The following is a 24,153-nucleotide window of genomic DNA, read 5'->3' on the forward strand; positions in this document are numbered from 1 at the left end:
CTTGTTGTTAGATTTGGCCTGAAATCCTTTGATAACCGGCTATCTTGACATGGCTTAGTTATTGGTTTCTTCTAAACACACTAATTACAATGCGTCGACTCATATTATGATACATAGTTATGTCTAGTACTACATAATAATTCAAGTTATTAGCTTAGTTCGATCATATAGCGATAGTTCATACATACCAATTAAGGCTTTATTTGGATGAAATGACGTTAAATTTATGAATTTATATGATATTGTAAGGTAAAACTGAATGTATAGACTATTACAATTCATTCATGCATGGAAAAGAATAAATGAATTTTCAAATGTACTATATTGTTTTGAGGATTGTAATGTTAAGGGGTCGGTTGTTTTGTCCCCCCAACCCTTATGTTTTTCCTATTTGAGTTTGGATAAATATAATTTCCTCATTCCGTCGAGGTTTTCTAAAGAAAAAAAAGAGCAGACAAGTTCACGCACGTGTTATTTGCACCGAGGAGGACTTATAAAAAATAATCTTGTGGGTTTAAAAGATTTTGGGTATAATTAGCTTAGCTGTATTGTGGGTTCAGTGTTTAATTACATTGGCTGGAGGCACGATAAGGAAAAGTTTCATGAATTAGAAGTTCTTTTTCGTATCAAAAATTCCAAAGTGCTTGCCTTGCTGGCCCAAACAACAAATGGAGAAGTGATGTTTACCCAAAAGATCTACAAGTGATCACTTTTTTAAAACCTCTCTTCTTTTTTTGGGTTTGATCCTTAAAACCTCTTGGTTTTGAAAAATCATATGATACAAGTCCAGTTTTGTGGAGGATTTCATTGGACATGTCGATGTCGTGCATGAAATGCCTTCAAAATTAAAATTCACTTCCCCTTCGTAACTCTACTGGCATTTGCCTCATCTTATTAAGCCAGGCACAGCTGGTGTTTGTAAATCTTTGATCATTTGATTAGACATTATTTTACAGCACAAAGATAGTTGATTGCATGCCTAGGGTCAAGAGCATGATTAGTCGTCGAGAGACCAATGGCGGGTAGGAAAGCTAATCACTTTCTAAACCCACCACCTTTTGTTGCTTAAAGTTAGGACAGAACCCAACCCAACCTATATTTCCATGGACCTAATCCCCTTATCTTACCAGAATCATTTATTTGTACCTTTAATTAGGTCCTAATCAGAATCATTAGTTTTGCCTCAGCCACGTACTTCTATAATAGGGTGTTGCCCAATAGACATGGCAACGTACAAACGGGGCTGCAGTTTTCATGAGCTGTATGCATGCTTTTTCTTTATCGGCGAAAGCATGCATCTTTTTAGGACTCAGATAAAGAAAGAGTACCACACTGACAAGTTAAAGACGATGTACCTAACTATGCCAAAAACTAAAAGCCCGTTTTATAATATTTTCTTAGAATATTTTCAGAGAATGAAAATAAGAAAACGAATTTGTATTTTCAAGAAATGAAAATGCGTCTGGTAGACTGTATATTAATTAGAAAACATATTCAGAAAACAAAAACAATGAAAACGTGTCTTGTAGTACAATTTGAAATAATAATATGTGAGTTATTTTTATGAAAATATTTCCCATGAGAATGAAAACAATTTTTTTCTGTTTTCTACAAATACACGTGAACTTGTTTTCATTTTATGAAAACATTATCAGTGTTTTTTATTTTTGGACTACCAAACGTGTTTTTGCCTCATTTTTGTTCTCTAATGAAAACAACCCCTTAAAACGTTACCAAACGGGTTCTAAATTTTCAAGTGAACTAGTTGGCTCATATTGACTCGATTACAGTTTTAAGTCCCAATAACTTGTGTTCCAGGCAAGCATGATGCGACATTCATAATCATCTCCTTCACAAGTTAACAGGAATATATATCTACCGTAGTTGTGTTACATAGGCTTTTGTCACATGGCTTCCGGTTTTCTGAAATCATAAATTAACGCTTACGAATGAAAAGTGATTACAAACGTTGTGTTCGAAAGATGTTATTGGCACTCTAAAAGAATCATATGGGAGAATATAGAAAAATACGTGCGTATGATAATCTTTTTGAATGTATAAGATGTATGAAAGCCTTGTCAGTGTTGTGTAATCTCAGGAGGAGAGAAGGGAAAGCATTTTAATATGAAATAATATATACAGAAAGATGAAGAAACGCATATATACGACTGTTGAGTACACCAAAGTTGGAAGAAATATTTGTCCTATAAATATATAAAAAAAAGCCTTTTCTCGACCACTACTTTGTCAAGATAGGAAATGTGAGGTGTCAATATGAGATCTTAGTCTTGCTAATTATATAAATTATATGTGGATGTAAAAATATGTCTCAGTATAAGGGACAACCTTAATAAAACTTATAATTTATCCTAATTAATTACTTATTAACCAACTTAATTATGCACATGCGATAATCAAGATATATTAGAGGCAGGTGTACTTCAGGATTAAGCCCTAACAGTGTCCCTTAGTTCTCTTTTCATTGCGTGTGTTTGACTAAGACAAAAAAAGGAATATGATTTTTTTTTAATTAAAGCAAAAGAACATGATTTTGTCAGCATAATAGCACACAATTAAGATATTGTAAAAAAATGTAGACCATATCCTCTACCGTTTCAGCTACTAAAGAACAAATGCGAGAATTTAAACGATCTAGTTATATATGCATGAGAGATGATAAGAAGAATAAAATATCAAAAATGATATATATATATATATATATAAATTCCTTTTCATTGAGGGATCTCTTAAATTAGCTTATTTGAGAGACATCCGTGTAGGACCTATTCCGCTTTATATTTCACTACTTCAAACATATTTACAAAAAATCACTTGAATCCAATTTTGTTTGATCACTCAATTGTGTTATTGAAATTTTAGTACTTTCTTAAAGCACCATATTAATTGATTTTGTATGAGAATGTTTCCGATTTGTCTAATGTTTTGCAAGAATTATCTATGAGTGTAGACTTAAAAAAATAGGTGCTTCGGATCTTTGGAAAAAAAAATTGTACTTAAAGGGTGTCCTCAAATAAAATTATTTAAGGAATCCTTGAATAGAAGGGGACTGTGTATATATATATATGATTTATTTTAGTTTGAATTTTTTGTTTTCCAGATTGTTTTACTTTGATTTAACCTATCCTCTTTTCTTCCATCTACATAGAAACATAAATGAAAACAAGCGATGGTCCTTTAAATTAATCTAAATTACAAAATGTGAGGAATTCAAACTCAGATGCAGATTTAGAAAACACATCCATTCTAGCAATCTTTACTAAGGCCATGTCTGCAAACAATTTCCTCTATTCAAGTTTTGTTTATATATTTCCAGAGACAAATAAGATAATGTATAAATTAGTTCGTTTGGCTTCTAACGAAGATGTTGTCAGATTTGAAGAGCCTTCTGATTTTAGTTATCATATTTTCAACAGAAGAATTGTACTGTTGGCTTAATGTTGTTTCCCTATCACCGTCTATAATACAAACAATAATGCACTTATTGATCTGACACATTTTTTTTCTTTATAATACAAACAATAATGCACTTGTTGTTTCTCTATTTTGTTCGTAATAAAATCTAATTTTGGTTAATTAAAACAAATAAATTAGGAGGAAAAACGAAAACTACAAACCCTTTGGCTAATCAAAGATGATCTAGCACTAATTAAGGGTCTATTTTCAGTTGCCAGATTAAAGAAAAGGTTAATTAACACAAAATATCAAAAGCCCTTACATTCTTTTCATATCATGCAACTAGCTAGCTAGCTAAGATATTTATATCATTAAGGGGATAATTACTCGCTAATTTAGTTTAGCGCTGACAAAGGGATCATAGAGCCCCTAGCAGCAGTGGAAGAAGCAGTTCCAACAAGCACAACCCTATTTGATGACCCATCACTTCCCCCACCGAGAACACCATAGCCATAACCTGATGAACCGAAATTACCCTGTTGCCCCTGCTGCTCCTCCCCCAGCTCATCCTGCTGCTGTTGCTGCTGCTGTTGCTGCTGCTGTTGCTGTTGCTGTTGCGATGCCCCTACTTTCTTCCTCTTCTTCTTCTCATAGGCAATACCCCTGGCCTTGGCCTGGCTGTCCCTCACCTCCCTCAGATACAACCTCACCGCCCGAGCTCCAAACGGGTTGGTCTCAGGCTGCCCGCCGTTCTCCTCGAACGCCGCCCGCAGCCGGCCAATGAGCGCGTCGAGGCTGCCCCACGCCTGACGCAGCGGGCAGGGGCAGGGCGCGGGCGGGTGGGGGTGCCCGTAGAACGGACAAGCGTCCGCGTGGACCTTGGTCTTCCCGAACTGGTCTAGGTACCGGAGGAACTCCAGCACGTGGGCCCCGCTGCACCGCGACAGCGTCAGCGGCGGCTTGTGGTTCTTGAGATACTGCCCGAACGTGATCCAGTCACGCCGCTTCTGCGACTCATACCTGCTCAGCACCGGCGGGGCTGCCGTTAGTGACGGCGTGACTAACAGTCGGTGTTGTTGTTGGTGGTGGTGGTAGTTGTCGGCGCCGCTGGAGCTGCTGGTGGTCGAGCTGGAGCGGCAGACTACCGCTGCTGCTGCGGCGGCGGCTGCTGCTGACATATCAAAAATTAGCAAGTGCGTGTGTGTGTGTGTGTGTAGAAATTGAAGAGATTGGAATTTCACATAGCAAGTGCGATGGGTACAAGTATAAATATTGTTCTCTTTGGGGTTGGAAATTTATATGCTGGGTGGATCGAGAGACGTGTGAGTGTATTGAGGGGTATATAAAGTAGGGGCCGGGCAGAGGGGAGGAGGGGCTGAGGAGGAGACATTATTAAGAAGAAAGAGAAGGAGACAAAAGGAGGGGGCCCCATGCAAAGACAAAACCACGTCGCGCAAGCAAGTGATGACAGTTTGAATGTCACTTCATAAACGTCATATCGATCACATATACGAAACCTTACCTGCTTTTTTCTACTCTCTCTCTGTATTTTTGAAACACTAAAACTGGACGAATGATTTTCTGCGAATTAAAAGACTGATTAGGCAGCGGATGGGACTGGTGGGTAACCTTTGGAAACCTAATTCTAGCGCGGCAATTTGAGCGCCCTCACCCAGCCAACTCTAGGTCGTGCCCGAAATTGCTACTCCTACTTTTCAGTTCCAATATTAAACTGGCTTATACATGCACAGAGTGTACATTTATTTCCCAAAAGCACTGCTACTGCTAGGTTTTTGCTGGCCTAAGCCTAGCTAGGGCAGAACGGACTCTAACTGTACACTCTGTGCTCCCCCATCATCTCCAAAGCTTTTGTTGTCAATAAAGTCTATTCAATCAGCACATGCATTGATGGTCAAAAATTTCCAACTGATACACTCATCCATAAGCGACCGTAACAGATTTTGGTGGATTCTTACGTACCTTATACGTATAATGCTTATTATTTCTTGTATGTTACTCAAAAAGGAAAAGCTAATAAAAAAGGTAAAAGGAAAATAGGGGGAGAATCCAGAAAAGGAGAGCATTTATGGAGGGTAAATGGAAACCCAACAAGATTATATTAGGGGTACACGGATCGATCATATTGATTGACTGTGCAACCAATAAGACTTTTTTGGTTGCTTCTTTGAATCTATTTATTGTATAGCACTGAGTTGAGAGAGAGAGAGAGAGAGAGAGAGAGAGAGAGATGGGGCAATGTTACATCTTGTCAAGCATGTCAAATCAATATAAGGGGCACTCATTTTCTGTCCACTGCTTTTTGTTGCCATTGATTTAGAATCAATCAAACACACAACACAAAGGCCTGGTTTCTTTCTTTTCCTCCTCCCTCTTCACATTGTTTCCAGATTTAGCGCTGGGCTTGTGCACGTGGGTCGCCAAGATTCTCAGCTCTGCAAATCCCTCATTTTGGTCTTTTGGGTTGCTTTGCTTGCTTGCCCTTTTGAATGCTCCAACATATGCCAGCAACTGTATCATACACAGTAAATATATAGTCTATGCCAAAAGAGTCTCATGTCCTCCTTTGCTTTTCAAACCTGTAACCACGCATCATGGTTTTAGAAATTACCCGCACGGGTAATTATTCTTGCACAAAGGTTTTGTGCACTCATCACATCAATCATAAGTTTTAAATTATTAAAATAATGAAGAGTGAGCTAGAATAAATAGTTTATATATATATATATATATATGGTAACATTAATTACTTTATATCCAATTCGATCTCTACGTCTTGCTCAAAGTATAGTCTCAATTGGGATATAAATGAATGACAATGGACTGATAGACTACATCTCTAACTGAGCAATTCAAGGTTTTCACTGAATCAGTCAATCTGTACTTTCGTGATCCATATATGTTAAAAAGTAACTTTGGTGTTATTTTTGTGACGATAGTTGATAGTTTTATCACATCAATAATAGAAAAACTTACTTATAACGAGAATAATATTGTTTTGCTATCCTAAATTAATAACACATTAACATGCAGAAAAGTTATCTTACGTGTCATTGCGTTAGTGACTGAGGATAACAAAAGATGTTACTCCCGTTGCATAAAAGTCTTTCATCATCAATAGGCACGAAAAACTTCATTTTTTTAACATTTTATATTGGTTATTTAAACCAGTTAAATTTTATGCATTATTTCTTCCTTTATACGGATAAGTAATTTGAAACAAATACTTTGATTTATAAACTTTAAAAATTATAGAGCTGAAAGTATAATTGTAGGATAAACTTTGTTTATTTGTTTAAACAAGTTGGATATTATTTTTAAGAATGCAAGCGATACAAAATAATCATCTAAATAAACAAAATTTTAACCATTTAAAATGTTTGATTTATTTCAAAATCTAACGCTGCCTGAAGAGAAGTCTTCACATTAGTTCACGGATCAAACGACAAGAATGGGGAGCGAAATGTCGCTCGTCAATGTCTTCATCATAGTCTCAGTCTTCATTGTCGAGCTAGAAAAAATATTTTGTTTGTTGTGTTTGTTGGACAGTTGGACTTACACGGTCGACAATTTTAGACTTCATGATCAAACAATAATGCTTATTTATAATTCCAGCAAAACATTTTTTACTTCAATTATAAAATTAAATTACCATCTACCCACTTAGTTTGTGGAGATTGTATGTTCAATTCACATGATGGAATGATGATGATGATATATATTTGTGATGAGTTCGATACTTAATTGTAGCTAGTCTCATTGTTGTGAGTGTATTGGCTCGTTGTAAAAGTATTTTGTAAATATCCTATGTTTGTTAAAATATAAAATAAAGGGCTAACATTATTTTACCCCGAAGGTTTGGGGTCATTTTTGAAATGGGCTACGGAGTTTCAATTTTGTCAATTTACGCTCAAACATTTTAAAATTCGACCAATTTACATGTTCCGTTAGTTCGACCGTTTGGTTTTCTGTTAAGTGGTCTAAAACTTGTAATCTCCTTTTCATTTTGTAGGTGTGATCAATTGAACAAGTATGATACTAGGTTGATGCAAATTTTTCAAATTCAAATCTCTTCTGGATTGGATTGATTAGTTTTGTGTTTGGGTTTGGTAACTGCCTTGTCAACCTCATAACAGGATGAAATTTCCTCACTTTTTGGTATTAGAAAATACCAAAGCTTGCAATTTAGGTTCTGGGTTTCATGTCTGTGATACTACAGAGACTCTGGATGGTTGTGAAAGAAAGGGTTGATTCTACTTTGGTGGACAACCACATGGAAGACTCTGCGATACTTGAAGCAGTTGGTTTTCAAAATTCAATGCAAGCGGCGATGCTGGTTCCTGAATCTGAATGCAAGAAAGGTTTGCTTGCTTCTCCATCTATGTTTGTTACCATTATTGGTAGATTTGAATGCACCAACCCCAGCCCTTATCCCTCTCTCTCTTGGGTGTCGGCTCGGCGACGGAACACCAAAACCCAATTCCAGTAAGAACCAGTCCCGATCTGGAGCGCAAAAGAACTAGGGTCCCAAAGCCATCACTTCGGACCAGCAACTTTGCAGACCGTCGAGCTCGAAAATGGAGGAGGGTGCTGGGCCAGAGGGGGTGAACATGGGCGCTAGGCTTGTTGGTCTGGGGAAGGAAGACGATGTTTTTTTAAAACTTTATCATTTTATATAAATTTTCTAATGAATTGGCTAGTTAGTAGGTAGATCCCATAGTAGACACGTCAACACATAACAATTGATCATACGGTCAACTTAACGGAATGATGAAATTGGACGATGTTGGAAACGTAAGTTAACGGAATGATGAAATTGGACGATGTTGGGAATGATGAAATTGGATGATGTTGGAAACGTAAGGGTGTAAATTGATACCCTATGATCCATATTGAGAACCACCCAAATCTGCAGGTGTCTTTTGTCGTTGGCCAAAAAAAAAAAACTATGTTCTTCTATCTCTGTACATGACCACGGACCACCTCCCTATCCCCCATATCCTCACAGTCCATCACCGACCATACACCCACCCCCATCCGACCCACCGCCCCTCCACTCCCTTCTCCTTATCCCTCATCCCGACGAAACCCCCAGCCATATCCCGATCAAACCCCTCATCCCGACCTATTTCTCCTTCATCCCGATTCTTGACTAAACCCCTTCTCCCGACCCCTTCTTCTGATCTCCTTCTCCGTCATCCCGACCAAACCCCCCGTTCTCCCAACCCCTTCCCCCTCATCCCACCCTCTTTCTCCCTCGTCTCGACCAAAACACCCACTTCTCCCTCATTTCGACCAAATACTCTTCTCCCAACCAAAACCAGGTTCCCAAAGATTCGCAGACGACTCGAGAATCCCACCCTCTAGCTTCCTTTACATTAGCACAGTTGAGCCGAGCAGTACATCGACGACCAGCATCAAAACCGTGAGAAAGAGACCATTGTTAGAAAGGTCGAAGATGATTTTGAAGGTTGAGAATGGGGTGTGGCGGATGGGTTTTATGTGTTGTGTTAAGCAAGATGGAGTGAGGGTTGATATACAGAGATGAGAATGTCGAGAGAGATAAAGAAACAGAGAGAGAAGAGGTATATGTTTTTATTTTTATTTTAATATATGTCAAAAAATTTAAATTCTTTTTAAATATTATTTCTTAATATTTAATTACACAAAATGGACCCTGCGTTTGCCACGTCATCATTTAACAGAAGACTAATCAGTCAAACTGACAGAATGTGTAAATTTGTCGAATTTTAAAACGTTAGGGCATAAATTGACAAAATTGAAACTTTATGGTCCATTTCAAGAATGACTTCAAACATTCAGGGGGTAAAATAATGTTAGCCCTAAAGCAAAATATTAAGGGTGAAAACAATCATCTACATGTAGGCCCACACAAAGTAAGCCCAAGTATGGGCCCGTATTTGAATTTTGAACATTGCGGATTTCCCATAAGTCTGCAAGCCCACTTGGTTTGTAAACCCTTCATTATAAGGTTGTAAAGTTAAAATAAAACCTCTCTCTCTCTCTCTCTCTGATTGCTGCATTGGAATTGCATCAAAGCTTTCCCTTTTCTAAATTGAATCATTCAGAGTATCATATCAAGAAGAATCGGCAATCGATTACAAGCAATTTGATGTATGTATATTGCGTTCCAGTGCTATGAACTTTTGATCAGCTCGCCTTAGATTTTGTCAAAAAAAAATTTCCTTTTTCGTGAATTTTTTCTGTATGTTGCTTGATGTGTTATATATAATTTGGTGGTTTTTATGTGATATTGATGGTTCAGGTGTGAGGGGTATTTTTTATGGCCTACTGTGATGCGCTGAATTTGTTGTTGGCGGCTGGCATTTGGTGTTCTGCGTATATCGCCGTTGCAGTTCTTGCTTCCTGTCGAATCGTTTACTTTGTCTGCGGCTGCTCACTTTGATTAGGGTTTGTGGAGCAGCGATGGGTTGTTGACGACCAACTGATTATTGGCCCAGGATGCACTAGAATGGTGATTCGCAAATCACTGAATTTTTGTGTTTTTTTAAATATAATTACATTCATAACTGAATTATTGGCTTTTTTTTCTGCAATGTTTCATTCTAATGCATTCATCAGATGGTATTTGCCCAAAAACTGGTTGTCAGTCTAGTTCCATTTATTGTTGGTTATATGCATGTTCATTCAAATTGATAGTTTTAGGCTAGCAATTATCCAGCTTGAGTTACTCCATGTTGATAGTTTCTTAGTGTGCAAAGCTAATTAAGATATTGATTGACTGGGGAGCACTGAAGCTGCTAAAACTCCCAGGTCGACTTGCTTTTTGATCTATTGTGCCACAGGATTCTCGACATTACTCTAGTCGGATTAGTATCTTGACCTTCTGTTTGTCATAAGAGGAATGTGTGTAAGAGTTTTCTGAATCAGATGTGAGGAGTAGGAAGGGAACACTAGGACGTCCTGCTTAGTGTGTATGTGTAATATAATGTGACTGCATTACCGTGATACTAGGACGTCCTGCTCTGGTGAGTTCATATAGGCCTCACTCATGCCTAGTGCCTGAGCAGTCAAGGTCAGGAACTTTTTATCCTGATACCAGGCAGTCCTTTGAGGCAATACTTCTATGAAGCCAAAAATTTAATAGCTTTTTGTTTCGGCTTGAGCCCAGATATAACCAGTTGTATACAAGTTACAACTATGTGTCCATTTTCTTCTCAAGAACTTTTACTCTTCTCATCATGGGTGCTAGTCTTAGTTTATCTTATTTGAGGGTACAGGGGAATGTATCTGCTTCTATTCTTGTTTTGCATTTTGAGGTCATTTTATGCTGTGAAGAAACAGTATGGACTTTGAGTGGTATCACATAAGATTAACTTTGTCTTGTTCACTTCTGCAGTTTACAGAACGTTTTGGTTCAAATTTGACAATGGCCTACTCTATGGAGAATATTAGATGCGAAGATTAGGGACTGCGATCCATAGGATGATGACTAGACCATTAAAGGTTGATAGTGCGAGAATGTACAAATTTGTCACATGATGTTGCAAAATCATTGGTGCACTTGGTGCAAATAGTTAAATGAAAATGAGTTCTGAGTATTGGCCAAGCAAGTCTGTCGATTTTTTTACTGGATACCTAATGAGCCGTTCTTGATTAGAGTTTGTGGGATTTGAAGGATTAAAAGTTTGTATAATTCTGAACTTACATATTACAAGAAGCGTTGCAATACATGTAACATATCATTTCACTTCTGGTAATTTTAAGTATTAACCCAAACCTAAATCCTTTCCTATTTCTCACACCAAGCTCATTAACAGCCAAACTCAAAACTACACCAAAACACGTTGTCTGGCCAGATTGCTTTCTACAGAATGTATTATACGTTTCCGTATGAAGCTTACTAAGATGGTAAGCCAAAAATGTTCTGTTAAATCCTTCCCCTTCCACCTCCTTTCCTCTTTACTTTTTGTTAAGAAGATGAGCAAGGTAACGAAGTTCCTCGAACGCATGCATTGTGTCTGCATCGAATCCCCCTGCAAACTGCATATCAATCAAGAAACATATCTCAATCTTCTACATATTCAAAAGGAATAAAACGCACACTTTTTTTTACTATGTTTAGTTCTTATGTTACTAACCTGATGAATTCTGAAAGCAAATCTCACTCCCTGAAGCAGCATGTAATCCATAGCTGGATCTTTCTCCGCTGCCGCCTTTGACTGAAGTTCCATAGCCACCCTCTTCATGTACATCTTTGCCAACTTGACTGAGCCAAACTTTATCTGCAGGATTGGCAGTGAATCATATATGTGATGCAAAGGCGTTGAGTATTTCATTTATAGACAAGACAACAACAAAAGTCTACCTTGCTTAAAATTCCATTGTCAAGCATCCAATCTGTGGGTATCTGAAACTCCTTGCAATGACGCATCAAGGGCTCCCTTGTCCGGAGAAGGTTATAAACAGTACGCTCCATCCTGCAAGAGGTAAGGAAACACTTGATAAGTTTGTAGTTACCACAGATTAATTGCTAGCAAAAACACCAATGAAGGTTCTTACTTCTCAGACAACGAGACCATTTTCTTTAGTGCAATATCACAAGGCAGTCTTATATCTTCCTTGTATGAAGACACTTCAGACTCCAATTTCTTGAGATCTCTATAACCGAATGCTGCTTCTCGCAGTGTGTCTGCTTTCTTTTCTGGCCAATCAAAATGCTTTAGGACTGCCCTCTCATCCACCTTTTCAACAGAATGCAAGCATAATATTAAGGAATCAGCAAGATCAGACATATAATATTGAGCACTTTGCCTTGTTCATATTTGCTTAGCTTCCCCAGTGCCATTTGAAACACATCCACCATTATATTACAGTAGATCAAGTTAACCAGGTCATGAAAGAGATCACACTTACAAGAAAGCAAAGTTCGTCATCGAGCCACTTCACAAAGGCCACAACATCGTCAATGTTTTGATAAACTGCGTTGTTCACCTCTCTGATCAACGAATTCACAAATTCTCCTTGAGTCTCAACATCTGCCTTTATCTGCAAAAGAAATGGTGATTACAATCAATAAGAATTTGCATTAGTCTACCAGAGAACCTATGACTTCAACACACTAACTTTAGTCCTACTCCCTCTCATTACTGAGAGACATGGAGCATTAAATTTCTTTCCTCCATCTCTTGTCAGCAGTTGGATGGATAGATTTCAATGGCTGAAAAAGGCTTGGAAGTTGCAAGCATTTAACAATGGAAAACTATAGCTTTAGTAGAAAATGAACTTCAAGCAGAAAAATACAACTGGCAAGCGAACGCTTACAGCAAGCAAATGTGATGATCGGTTCTCAATTTCTCCAATCATGCTACTACGAACATTTGCAACATCTGGGCCATCACAAACTCCTCCATTTGAAGAATCCTTCCTAGAATCTCTCTTCATGAGTGAATGATAAAACTCAACTACTTGTGGGGCTCTTTGTACCATTCCTGTGGTACTAGTCTTCATTGCAAACTTGGGAGGAGGTGGCGGGGGAGGTGGAGGCGGTGGCGGTGGAACTTGGGCAGAACCATCCACTTTGGCTCCACTAGAAATGGAACATGAAGGCCTTGGAGGGGGATTTGGAATTCTCAAGGCCCTTTTCTCAACATCTAATGAAGCTGGAATTTTGTTAATTTCATGACAATTTCCGAAGAATAAATCAAAATTTTCAGAAGCTACTGGCTCTGTATCCTTCTCCATTTCTTGAGCACACATAAAACCATCAGATTGCCTTCTCTTATTACTCTGCACCAACTCTTCTGCACAGCATTTAGATCCACTTATTGAGTGTCTTCTTCTTGGACTTCTACCTTCCTCTGAATCAACCCAACTTTTATCCAAGAGACCATCTGGGCATTCTAGGTTGGGCAGGTCATCATCAGCAATAGGCCATTTCTTTAGTTTTTTTATTAGATTCAATCTCTTTATACTACCGTATTCTAAATACTCGCTGCTTCTAGATGGCAATGCTCCAGCAGATTTACTACTTCTCTCAAACGAACCGGGGCTTAATGGCTTATCAGAATTTGTTGTGGAGCATGAATTGGAGTTCTGCAACTCATTTCGTAAACACGAATTCACCCACCTCAGGTAGGCTAGCTCCTCAACCTCATTCAACCTGCTCATTTGTAAACCTTCAACTTGTTTACACAAATCTTCATTTGTATGTCTTAGCGCAGATGCCTCAGCTTTGATCTTCTCAACAATGTCACTCTGATAATAACCAATACAAATTGCAGTAAGCAAACAAAGTAAACCAGGACAACTAACTCACATAATCCAGTAAAGCTAATGAAAATAGAAAAGAAAAAGAAAATCATCTAAAAGTTATTCTACCAAGCTCAGCATAAAGCTTTAGTTACCCAATTTAAGTAATCAATCAGTAAAGTTGATATGATAGTACCTCAGAAGCCTTTGCTAGAGAAGCCAACTGGGATGTCACAGAAGAAAGCTTGCAAGCAAGATTTCTCTTCTGAAGCTGTAGCTCCTTGTTCAGGCGCCTCAACTCCACAACCTCCATTTCCATACTCCCTGATGCTGATGCCACTGAACTTTCTTGTTCTTCTTTTTTCAATGTCACTCCTTCATTCCTGTCCAGAATCGATGTTAATGCCGATAATTGCTCAGAGAGACTAGTTTTTTCTTCTTCCAGCAACTCAACTTTTCGAGCTAGGCCATCAAGCTCAATCCTTTTCACCTCAAGCTCCCTCTCAAGGTCTAAAACTTTCGGGTTTCGCTTACACTCCGATAACTCAGCTTGCAACTGGAACTCTCTTTCCTTAGATTCTCGAAGTAAGTTTCTCAAATGATCAAGCTCAATAAATAAGTCCCTAGAGGACTGTCTCCGGTGGGTGGGATGCATTTGAGGATGAACTTGATTACCATTGACTGAGCATGACAAGTCTCCAATGAGCGAACGCTTGACGCGTGGATGAGAAGGCACAAATGAGTTCTTCTGGTTCGCCATATCAGAGCCCATTAGCGGTGGTTTCTTGTTTGTCACTGTGGGTTGAACCTTGGTCTTCTTGTCTCCTGCAAGCCCTTTCACAATATGAGAACCCCATGAAGAAGCAGACCTTAACTTTGAAGCGTTGCTATTGCCCTTCACATTCTGGCACTTTGGTATCTGATTTTGGTCAGAAAACTTGATCGATCTTGCTCTGCTTTCTGATGGGTTCTCTTCTCTCATTGTGCAAAACCAAAATGATTATACAGAGGGCCTAGAAAATGGCACTCAACTGAAATAGGGGTGGTCCTAAATTCAACCAAAAGCTGAGGTTTCACAAACCGGCCTTAAATAACACTGAAAAACATACTGAACTGAGAGAGTGAGCTCATGATTTGAGCTGTGTTGTGCAATGAAATGGGGTTTGAAAGTTCAAATATTTTTGTTGGGACCAAACGGAAGGCGTAAAGCTTGAAATGGCGCTTGCTTGTGGACTTGTAGTAGTAATGAAAGCTCCGATTCCAAGACCAGTTGAGAGCTATGCGGTTAAAGTGGCAGCTTTTCTTTATAGGCCAACTTTGAATTTTTGAAATTTGAATCTCTCCATTCTCCGTGAAGAGTGAAAGAATACGAGGGTGGGCGTGCAACGGTCGCATTCAGCGCCCGGGTCCCACTCCCCGTGGGGATTTAAGTTGTAATTGCGTTTCCTACCAAAAATAAAAAAAATTGACTAATTTTATTTACACCAACAAAAACGCTTACTAATTTTGTTAATGAAATTACGGATTTATCTCTCACTAATTTTGTATATTTTAATTATTTTTTAATAATATTTTAAGAAATCCTTTGTTTAATAAAATAGAAGCTTTTAAAATTTAAAATTAAGGGCATGTATTGTGTTTAAGTGGTTAACAACAAGTAGTTCTGCGTCCAAAGTATTGTGTTTTTTATTTTTTGGAACAAAGGGGGCTAATGCCCAGGGAAACAAGAAAGCCAATTAAAAACAAAGAAGACAAGGCGTGGAGTCTCCCACCCCATCAAAGATATGCAGAAATAGCGAGAGAATTGAGAAGAGTCATTGCAACCTTGGAATCACTTTCCACTTCCACAATTCAAAACCCAGAATCCCAAGCTAGGGAAAGTCCCTAGAAAATACCCCACAATTCAGCCTCAAGGACAGAGTCAATACCCAAATTCGTAGAATAGCCCTTAAGCCAAGCACCAGTTGCATCTCTTAAAACACATGCTGTGCCAATAGGACCAGCAGTGTTATTCCTACTACCATCAGCATACTGGAAGATAATTTGCCTTGGTTCGACATGCATAGTGTTTGAATCCTCTGCGCCCAATATCGCTTGTATTAAAATAAAATAAAAGGAGTCGTGTTTCTTTATATCGCCTGATGAATCATCTGAACACATAATACGGGCCCAATTTAAAGAACAACACGGTATGGGCCTGAACTCATACACTTATTGGGCCTAAACCTGCCCCAGTAGTAAGCTATTACACCTCCAAGTCCAACAGTTATTTGTTGATTTTCATTCCCGGGTTTTCAATCGATATCTCGAGCGACAATCAGTTTCTTCTTCAGAGCATAATCAGTTGGTCTCTTCTCCAGCTGTTAAGGTCCTCCTGCTCTGAGGAGAACAGAGACCGTGTCTGTCTGCTTTCACGGTAGCCATTTCCTCTTTGAGCTGCTCTGCTACTTAAACTTGAAGTTCGTAGTTCGTTCGCTCTATGCTTTCTCTTTTATGTATTTCTGTAATTGTTTCGCTTCATAGCTCAACATGGCCTAGGAAAGTTTGAAATCATGTTACTTGGGTTCGTTGGATAAATTGAAAATGGTGGGAATGATTATGACAAATGCTCAACTGGGCGTCTCCAATTTTCAAAGAAATGATATTTTCGCTGCGAATTGTATCTCAAAGCCAGGTCCTTTATCTGGGTTTTCGCTTTTTCGGAGACCCATCTTCTGTGTTGGCTTATATGAGAAGAATGTGAAGAAGAATCGGGGTTTTGGTATTAAAATTCCGAATCGAAGAACAGTTATTAGTGCTGTGTCGAAGGAAGGGTCTGATAACAGGTCGGTTGGTGGTGAAATTCTAGAGAAAGAGTTTGAATTTAAGCCATCATTTGATCAGTACTTGAAGGTTATGGGGACTGTTAGACTTAGAAATGATAGAGATAAGCAGGACAGCTCAAAAGAGCAGAATCCAAAGCATAATTTGAGGAGTAGAGGTGTTTCCAGGAGTCTGGTGTCTGAGGGTAATGAAGAGCATGTAAAATTGGGGGAGTCTGAAGGGCATTCTAATCAAGAGAAGGCGTCAAAAGCTGCAAAGCAAAATGAGGCACTTGGAAATAGAAACGGAATTATGGGAAAAAGCAAAAGGCAAGGAGTTAAAGGATTTAAGGATGAATATGATAGCAGACAGAGCAACAGGGATGAAAAGGAAAAGAAGAAGATAAGGGGAGAGGCAAGAGATGGAAGGTCAAAATATTCGGGTAGGCTAGAACCAGAGTTGAACTTCAGAGGTAAAAGTACAATGGCACGAAATATGAAAGATGACCTAAGAGTTTACAAGTCAACAGATAAATCCTTCGAGAGAGAGAAAGTTGGTTTTAAAATTCAAGGTGGACTTGAGAGGAACCACATCAATGCTGAGAAAGCCACTGATAGAGGTTTTTCTCGTAGAAGTGAGAAGTTAACTAAGAGTGGTAGGGATTTCCCCAAAAAAAATTATGACAATAGCATGAAGGTGGAAAGAGCTGCATTTAAGAATTTTGATGAATTCGGTGATATTATGGACAAGCCACGGGTTTCACAAATGGAAATGGAGGAGAGGATCCAGAAGCTAGCAAAATGGTATGTACTCTATGTCTTTTTCCTTTCTTATGTTGGAAGTATAAATTTCTTGATTGATGGCATTAGCTTTACCTTGTTGATGACAATTCACTTCAATTGACCTGATGGTTTTGATGTTTTTATTATGTTCTTCTGTTCGGCTATATTAATATTACCAGTTTCTTTGGTATAGAGCAGCTTGCAAGTGAAGCTAAGTTTGGCATTATTTAGCCATATGTATTATGTTACACAAGTTGTCTGTAGTTTCTTTCTTCATCAGTCCACTCAGTAAAAGTAACTAATAAGACTGTCACCAGTCCGGAGTTTATGCAACATGGAAGTCATGCATTCTACACTTCACTTCTGTACTTAATTCCTATCATAAATTGTTTAAGGGAAAATATACCCATTAACGAATCTGGGTTGCAGAATGGTCATTGTGAGTTGATACAGCATTCTTTCCTATTATAACTATTTAGGGAGGTCATGTGCTTTGGCATCTTCTTAAGCAATTTTGCTTGTCATGTCCTGGATTTTTCTCTATTTTCCTTTGTCTAATTTACCAAACTTAATATCTCATGTCAAGTGTTAATTTTTGTAGTTAGGGTTTCACATTATCTCATTAATGTTTATTTTAACAGGCTGAATGGTGCAGACATTGACATGCCTGAGTGGATGTTTTCAAAGATGATGCGAAGTGCACAAATCAGATTCACAGATCATTCAATATTGAGAGTTATCCAGCTATTGGGAAAACTAGGAAACTGGAGACGGGTGTTACAAGTCATTGAGTGGCTTCAAATGCGTGAGCGTTTCAAATCCCACAAGCTCAGGTATTCTTGCCTATGAAAAGATTAGAGCATTAAATATAAAGATTAGATCATTAAATATAAAGATTGGCATGCACTCCTGCTTAATAAAGTATGGCAATTTTCATGAGCCTTAGACCCCCTTTCAACATTTCAACATTTAGATTCATTCTTCTGTGTCAATTTTTGCGGGCTTGAATTTTAGTGCTGCAACCCAGTTTCTTCAGAAGAAGAAAAAAAGTCACAATTAGAGGATGGAACTTTAAGGACTAAATTCTAGGTATCACCAATACTATTTCTGAATCCTGTACAGATAGATCATCTGTCATTTATGGTGACTTCTTTTTCACTTAGTGCAATGTCTTGGTAATATCTCCTAGGGATAATGGAATACTTCTTGAAGAATAATTCCATTGCATTATAATCTATGCTGCTTGGGATTGTACTTCTTGTAATGTAAGGTAGAAATCAGGTGGTGTGTATTTCTTGTTAGTTGTCATTAATCATTGTATTTGAGAGAAATTTGAAGTGTTTTCCCTTTTAAAATTCAGATACATATACACAACTGCACTTGATGTACTTGGAAAGGCAAGGAGACCTGTGGAGGCACTTAATGTATTTCATGCAATGCTGGTAATTCACAAAAATTGGCTATTATCTACAGTATGCTTTTTGCTCATGAAAGACATTTGTAGTTAATAGGGAGAAGGAGTACTTTCACCGACCAATATTATATTTACTTTTTCTTTTCTCTCCAGCAAGAAATGTCCTCATATCCTGACTTGGTAGCTTATCATTCTATTGCCGTAACTCTTGGACAAGCGGGACATATGAGGGAACTTTTTGATGTGATTGATACTATGCGATCTCCTCCCAAGAAGAAGTTCAAAACAGGGGCACTTGGGAAGTGGGACCCTCGGTTGGAACCAGATATTATTGTCTTCCATGCGGTAATTAGTACTTGGTGATAATTTATGTTCGGAAGATTTTGATTTATAACTACTTCATTGCTTTTTGATTTCAGAACGCAAGTGACTATTAGTTGGCTGACACATTCAAATCTGAAGTCTCTCTTTGAAGCCTTTTCTAGATTTGTGATCAGAATGATTGAATAGTTTTCATTTGTAGAATACTAAAATAAATTTTTTTGATGTGTTGGACATGTCAGGTTGTGGTGTCAACCAGTGTGCTGCACAGCCTACAATCAGTTGGACCCTTAAAATAGTTACCGTTAAAGTTCTTAAACAGTACATAATTGTAGAGTTTTTGTGCACATTAGTTTAGAAATGCATATGTGATTTCTCCCATTCATTACATCTTCACCCTTCGTATGACACCTATTAAGCTAAAAAGGATGTCTTTTAACTTCATCCTTTTTAATTTCATATTGCTAATAGAAGAGGTTCCCCTGATTGATTTACATTCTTTGAAGAGCTTGGTAGTTGATGTAAAATTAGTGCAGTTCTGTATACATTGGTATAATATTTTGTATGTATATGCAGGTATTAAATGCATGTGTCCAGCGCAAACAATGGGAAGGAGCATTTTGGGTTTTGCAGCAGTTACAGCAACAAGGCCTACAGCCTGCGACTACAACATATGGACTTGTCATGGAGGTATGAGTTACCTCTAGTTTCTTTCTTGTACTAGGTTGCTAGATTACCCTGAATATCTATTTCTCATTATGCACACCTGACAATGTTTTCACTGAATCAGGTGATGTTAGCATGTGGCAAGTACAACTTGGTCCACGATTTTTTCAAGAAAGTGCAGAAATCTTCTATACCAAATGCTTTAACTTACAGAGGTATTTTATGGGATTTTACAGGACTACTGTCTCACTTTGCATTTTGTTATAGAGGGATAAATATTGATGGTTCCTTATGAATACAGTTATTGTGAACACTCTTTGGAGAGAAGGTAAAGTAGATGAAGCTGTATTGGTTGTTCAGAACATGGAAAGACGAGGAATAGTAGGTTCTGCAGCTCTTTATTATGACTTTGCTCGATGTCTTTGTAGTGCTGGACGGTGCCAAGAAGCACTGATGCAGGTAATTTGAGCTGTGTCTGTTTCATTTATCAGTGAAAATTGTATTATTGTTTTCCCTTTTTCTTTTTCTTTTTTGGCCTTGGCACTTCAGCATGCATTATACTGACATGATGTTCCAAGAATTGATTTGCAACATGCTGCAAGGCTGATTTTTGTCAATCATAAAAGAATTCGGGTTCAATAAATAAGTCATATAGTGATTTTACCTTTTCATGTTAATTTATCAATTAGTGAGGGAATGGCCAGAAAGTCATCACCCCTCCCCCCACTACTGCAATATTATTCTTTCTTTTTTTTTAATTCTTAAATTATACAGATCTGATGTAAAGGAGATGCATGTTGTCCAGCATGTTGTATAAAGCCAATGCTATGATGTGTTGATAATTATTTGCCCTGTATTCTTAATATTTTGTGTATTTGTGTAATTATGCTTAGATTAATTGGATGTGGCTCAACTATGACCTACCTGGTAGTATACATAATATGTTCTCATATTTGATCCATAGTTAACAGTTGGATCACTTATTGTGTCATTCTTTCTTGTAACAGATTGAGAAGATATGTAAGGTTGCAAATAAGCCTCTAGTAGTGACTTACACTGGTTTAATTCAAGCTTGTTTGGACGCTGGAAGCATTAAAAATGGGGCATATGTTTTCAAACAAATGGAGAACTTTTGCTCCCCAAATCTTGTTACTTGCAACACAATGCTGAAAGGTTATTTGGACCATGGGATGTTTGAAGAAGCAAAAGAGCTGTTCCTGAAGATGTTAGATGATGGGAATAATATCAGCAGCAAATCTGACCATAAGGTTCGGGTGATACCAGATAGCTACACGTTCAACACTTTGTTAGACGCCTGCATCATAGAAAAGAGGTGGGACGATTTCGAGTTTGTTTACAAAATGATGCTACACCATGGGTATCACTTCAATGCTAAACGCCATCTTCGGATGATATTGGATGCTAGCGAAGCTGGAAAGGTATCATTTATTTTCTTAATATTTTCTCTCACCTCCTGGGATATGGCCAGCACTTGTTTCGAAATGTGTAGGAAGCGAATGTTTACATTAATATTATCATATATAAAACTTCTTGGGTGATGCATGGTTGTAGTTTTTGGGTTAACTTTTCTCTTTACCCCAACAACCCAGAATAAGGGATTTACAATTATAATTTATTCAAAATGGGATCCATTCATGATTTTCAGGGTGAGCTACTGGACATAACTTGGACGCACTTGACGGAGGCAGGCCGGAGTCCACCTCCTCCTCTCGTCAAGGAAAGGTTTTGCACAAAGCTAGAGAAAGATGACTATGCTGCTGCTCTCTCCTGTATTACGAATCCAAATCTTGGTGAGCTGCAGACATTCTTCTCGAAGAATGCATGGTTGAAGTTGTTCAAGGAAAATGCAGAAAGGTTTCAGAAAGACACTTTTGTACGGTTAGTTCATGAGGGTAGCATTCTTATCAACAGAACTGATAGGTCGAACCCTGTTTTTCAAAATCTTATGGCAGCTTGTGGAGAACTTGATAGAACCTGTTTAGTGGGAGCTGATTTTAAACCAAGTGAAACTGTATGTACAACTCATACAGAACCAGCTATGAATTCTTTGATGAATAGTATTCATATTTAAAGTAATCTTCTTTTTCGTTCTGATAAAAACGTTTCCTATCTTGTGAAGCAATCCCAAGTTGCCGACCTATCACAATAATAATATCCAGAATGTCCATTGCATGAAATCAAAATATAGGAATGGGAAGATTTGAATGGAGGTATTTGAAAAGAAGAATTTGAATTTGTCAACAAAACTAAATTTGCAAACAATTTAGCATTATAATGTCAGCTAAATCTATACATTATAATGTCAGCTAAATCTATACATTTGGGCAAAGAACCCACTACACTAGTGGTTTAAAGCAAATGCTCCCTCAAGAAAAGTCATAAGTTCGAGTCCTAGCATCCATGTAATATATATGAGTTTAATATGTTATCACCCCACTCAATAGAAATACATTTGGTCATTTGAAATTAATTACCCACATGAACCATTAGAGACCACAGGTCTACAATCATCTAAAATGACCATAATTTCAAATAAATTTCATGTTTTCTGTATGAACCTTGCTTGTTGACATATTCCATAAAACTAAACTGGCAACCTCACAACACACTCGTTGGGTGGAACCTATACTGATACTGTTTAGGTCAAAAGTATTCATCTCACCAACTCTAAGATGAGAATTTGAGTAACGTTTTAAATTGTAATTATATGAAGCCTTGAAATTATTGAACACTTGGGCATAAAGGATCAACCAAACAAAATTTCTGCCAAATGAACCCACTAGTGTCGGATAAAAACTAGTACACAAAGTAAACAATACCAAAATAGCAAATTCAGAAAAAGGAAAAATGGTAATGTTGAGCAATCTTAAAGGATTTGGCGGTCCAAAAACAGAACATATAAATATAAAATTGGTCTTAAGCCTTGTCAGCCTTGGAGGCAGTGGCAGCAGCTTGTCCTCTAAGTCTTCCTGTTCTCCTTGCAGCAATGAGACCAACCTTCTGCCCAGGAGGAGCATCACGCCTGACTGTACTTGCATGTCCAATATGCTGGTGGTTACCTCCTCCGTGAGGATGCTCAACTGGGTTCATAGCCACACCACGAACCTTAGGCCAGCAGTTCCTCTTCACTCTGAATTTGTGGTATGCATTACCAGCCTTGAGCATTGGCTTTTCAGTCCTACCACCGCCGGCAACTTGCCCAATCATTGCCCTGCAGCCACTTGGCACAATCTTCTTCGCACCAGAAGGAAGCTTGATCCTGTTAAGAACATGTAAACAGGCATAATCAGTTAGTCCCTCACCAAATACATGAAAAAAAACGCAGCAAGCAAATTACAAATACCATCCATCATTTGGGCAAACACAACAAAATAAAACCTTACAATCATCAACGTATAGTAAAAGACGTTGTGAAATAAAACAGAGAAGTTAATGACAAGCTAAATTGAAAAGTACATTCAGTAACAGATGTCAAAAAACGAATGATCACATTGGACAATCTTCTTATTTCTTATTGACAAGTACTTTCTTCCCCTCTAATTTTACTTATTTCAACAATCTTCTGAACAATAAGATAAACCAATCATAATCTCTATCAGAAAAAGCACATTGATTCATTGTTTCATCTAAAATGAAACGTTGAGACCCAATCCATCTAAAATTCAAAATCCGATCTTACTACTACCTTTATTCATATCCACACCGCTATGACTAGCCACCACAAGCAGAACTCAAAATGCCCCAATTCAACAAAATCCAAGAGACAAAACACCTAGCTACTGTCCATTAATCTTATAGGTTATACCTAGACTGTGAGTCTGAATATACACAAGTGGGATTCAATAAAAATGTCATCTTTCATGCTTCATTATTAAAAAACAAACTATATATCATAAAAGAAGATATAATTACACTTCCGATGCTAATCGCAATACCAAAGAAATTAATCAAACAAAAATAAAACGATTGGAGAGAGAGATACCTGGAGGTGTCGTTATCAGGGTTGTGGCTTATAACAACAGCGTAGTCACCAGAAGCCCTAGCAAGGGTTCCACGGTCACCAACATGGTGCTCGACGTTGCAGACTACAGCTCCTTCTGGGATCGATCTGAGAGGCAAAACATTTCCGACGACCAGATTGGCCTTCTTCCCACAGTAGATGAACTGGCCAGTGTAGATACCCTCAGCGGCGACGAAGAGCTCGTTCTGCTTCTTGTATCGGAAAGGATGGCGGAAGCTGACTCGGGCGAGCGGGGCACCACGACCCGGGTCGTGGATAATCTCAGTGACGACGCCCTTGAGGTAGCCGTTGCGCTCGCCGAAGTCGAGGCTCCGGAACCGGGCAGGACCCTTGCGGTGGTGAGTGTGGGACTTGAAGACAGACCCGGCACCCTTACGCTGAGCTCTGATGACTCTTCCCATGGCTTCCCGCTGAGATGTCTCTGTACTCTGGTAGCGGCCCCGAAATGAAGTTTCGCAAAC

General features: G+C 38.3%; 4 protein-coding genes and 1 long non-coding RNA gene across 5 annotated transcripts; 2 read left to right on the top strand and 3 right to left on the bottom strand.

Annotated features, from left to right (window-relative positions):
• Window positions 1-3,678: 3,678 nt before the first annotated feature.
• On the bottom strand, window positions 3,679-4,769 carry LOC103325308 (protein G1-like1). Its single transcript, XM_008227467.3, has one exon. It carries the CDS (start codon window positions 4,590-4,592, stop codon window positions 3,810-3,812), a length of 783 nt encoding a protein of 260 aa, XP_008225689.3. The 5' UTR covers window positions 4,593-4,769; the 3' UTR covers window positions 3,679-3,809.
• Window positions 4,770-9,407: 4,638 nt separating this feature from the next.
• Window positions 9,408-11,023, top strand: LOC103325311 (uncharacterized). Its single transcript, XR_513621.3, has 3 exons — window positions 9,408-9,567; window positions 9,719-9,928; window positions 10,814-11,023. It is a non-coding gene; the product is annotated as an uncharacterized LOC103325311 (long non-coding RNA).
• Window positions 11,024-11,176: 153 nt separating this feature from the next.
• Window positions 11,177-14,995, bottom strand: LOC103325309 (protein CHUP1, chloroplastic-like). The gene is made up of 7 exons (XM_008227468.2): window positions 13,862-14,995; window positions 12,739-13,671; window positions 12,331-12,462; window positions 11,977-12,158; window positions 11,783-11,894; window positions 11,556-11,699; window positions 11,177-11,457 (listed from the first exon to the last, which is right to left on the bottom strand). The coding sequence occupies exons 1-7, from the start codon at window positions 14,645-14,647 to the stop codon at window positions 11,377-11,379; spliced, it is 2,370 nt and encodes a 789-aa protein (XP_008225690.2). The 5' UTR covers window positions 14,648-14,995; the 3' UTR covers window positions 11,177-11,376.
• Window positions 14,996-15,943: 948 nt separating this feature from the next.
• EMB2279 (pentatricopeptide (PPR) repeat-containing protein) lies at window positions 15,944-21,771 on the top strand. The gene is made up of 9 exons (XM_008227540.3): window positions 15,944-17,270; window positions 17,891-18,082; window positions 18,610-18,691; window positions 18,817-19,008; window positions 19,561-19,674; window positions 19,775-19,865; window positions 19,952-20,109; window positions 20,658-21,089; window positions 21,317-21,771. The coding sequence occupies exons 1-9, from the start codon at window positions 16,249-16,251 to the stop codon at window positions 21,740-21,742; spliced, it is 2,709 nt and encodes a 902-aa protein (XP_008225762.2). The 5' UTR covers window positions 15,944-16,248; the 3' UTR covers window positions 21,743-21,771.
• Window positions 21,772-22,410: 639 nt separating this feature from the next.
• On the bottom strand, window positions 22,411-24,153 carry LOC103325312 (large ribosomal subunit protein uL2x-like). Its single transcript, XM_008227469.2, has 2 exons — window positions 23,654-24,153; window positions 22,411-22,930 (listed from the first exon to the last, which is right to left on the bottom strand). The coding sequence occupies exons 1-2, from the start codon at window positions 24,091-24,093 to the stop codon at window positions 22,588-22,590; spliced, it is 783 nt and encodes a 260-aa protein (XP_008225691.1). The 5' UTR covers window positions 24,094-24,153; the 3' UTR covers window positions 22,411-22,587.

Source organism: Prunus mume, linkage group LG3 (genome assembly GCF_029339155.1).
Source record: "Prunus mume cultivar Tortuosa linkage group LG3, ASM2933915v1, whole genome shotgun sequence".
NCBI lineage: Eukaryota > Viridiplantae > Streptophyta > Magnoliopsida > Rosales > Rosaceae > Prunus > Prunus mume.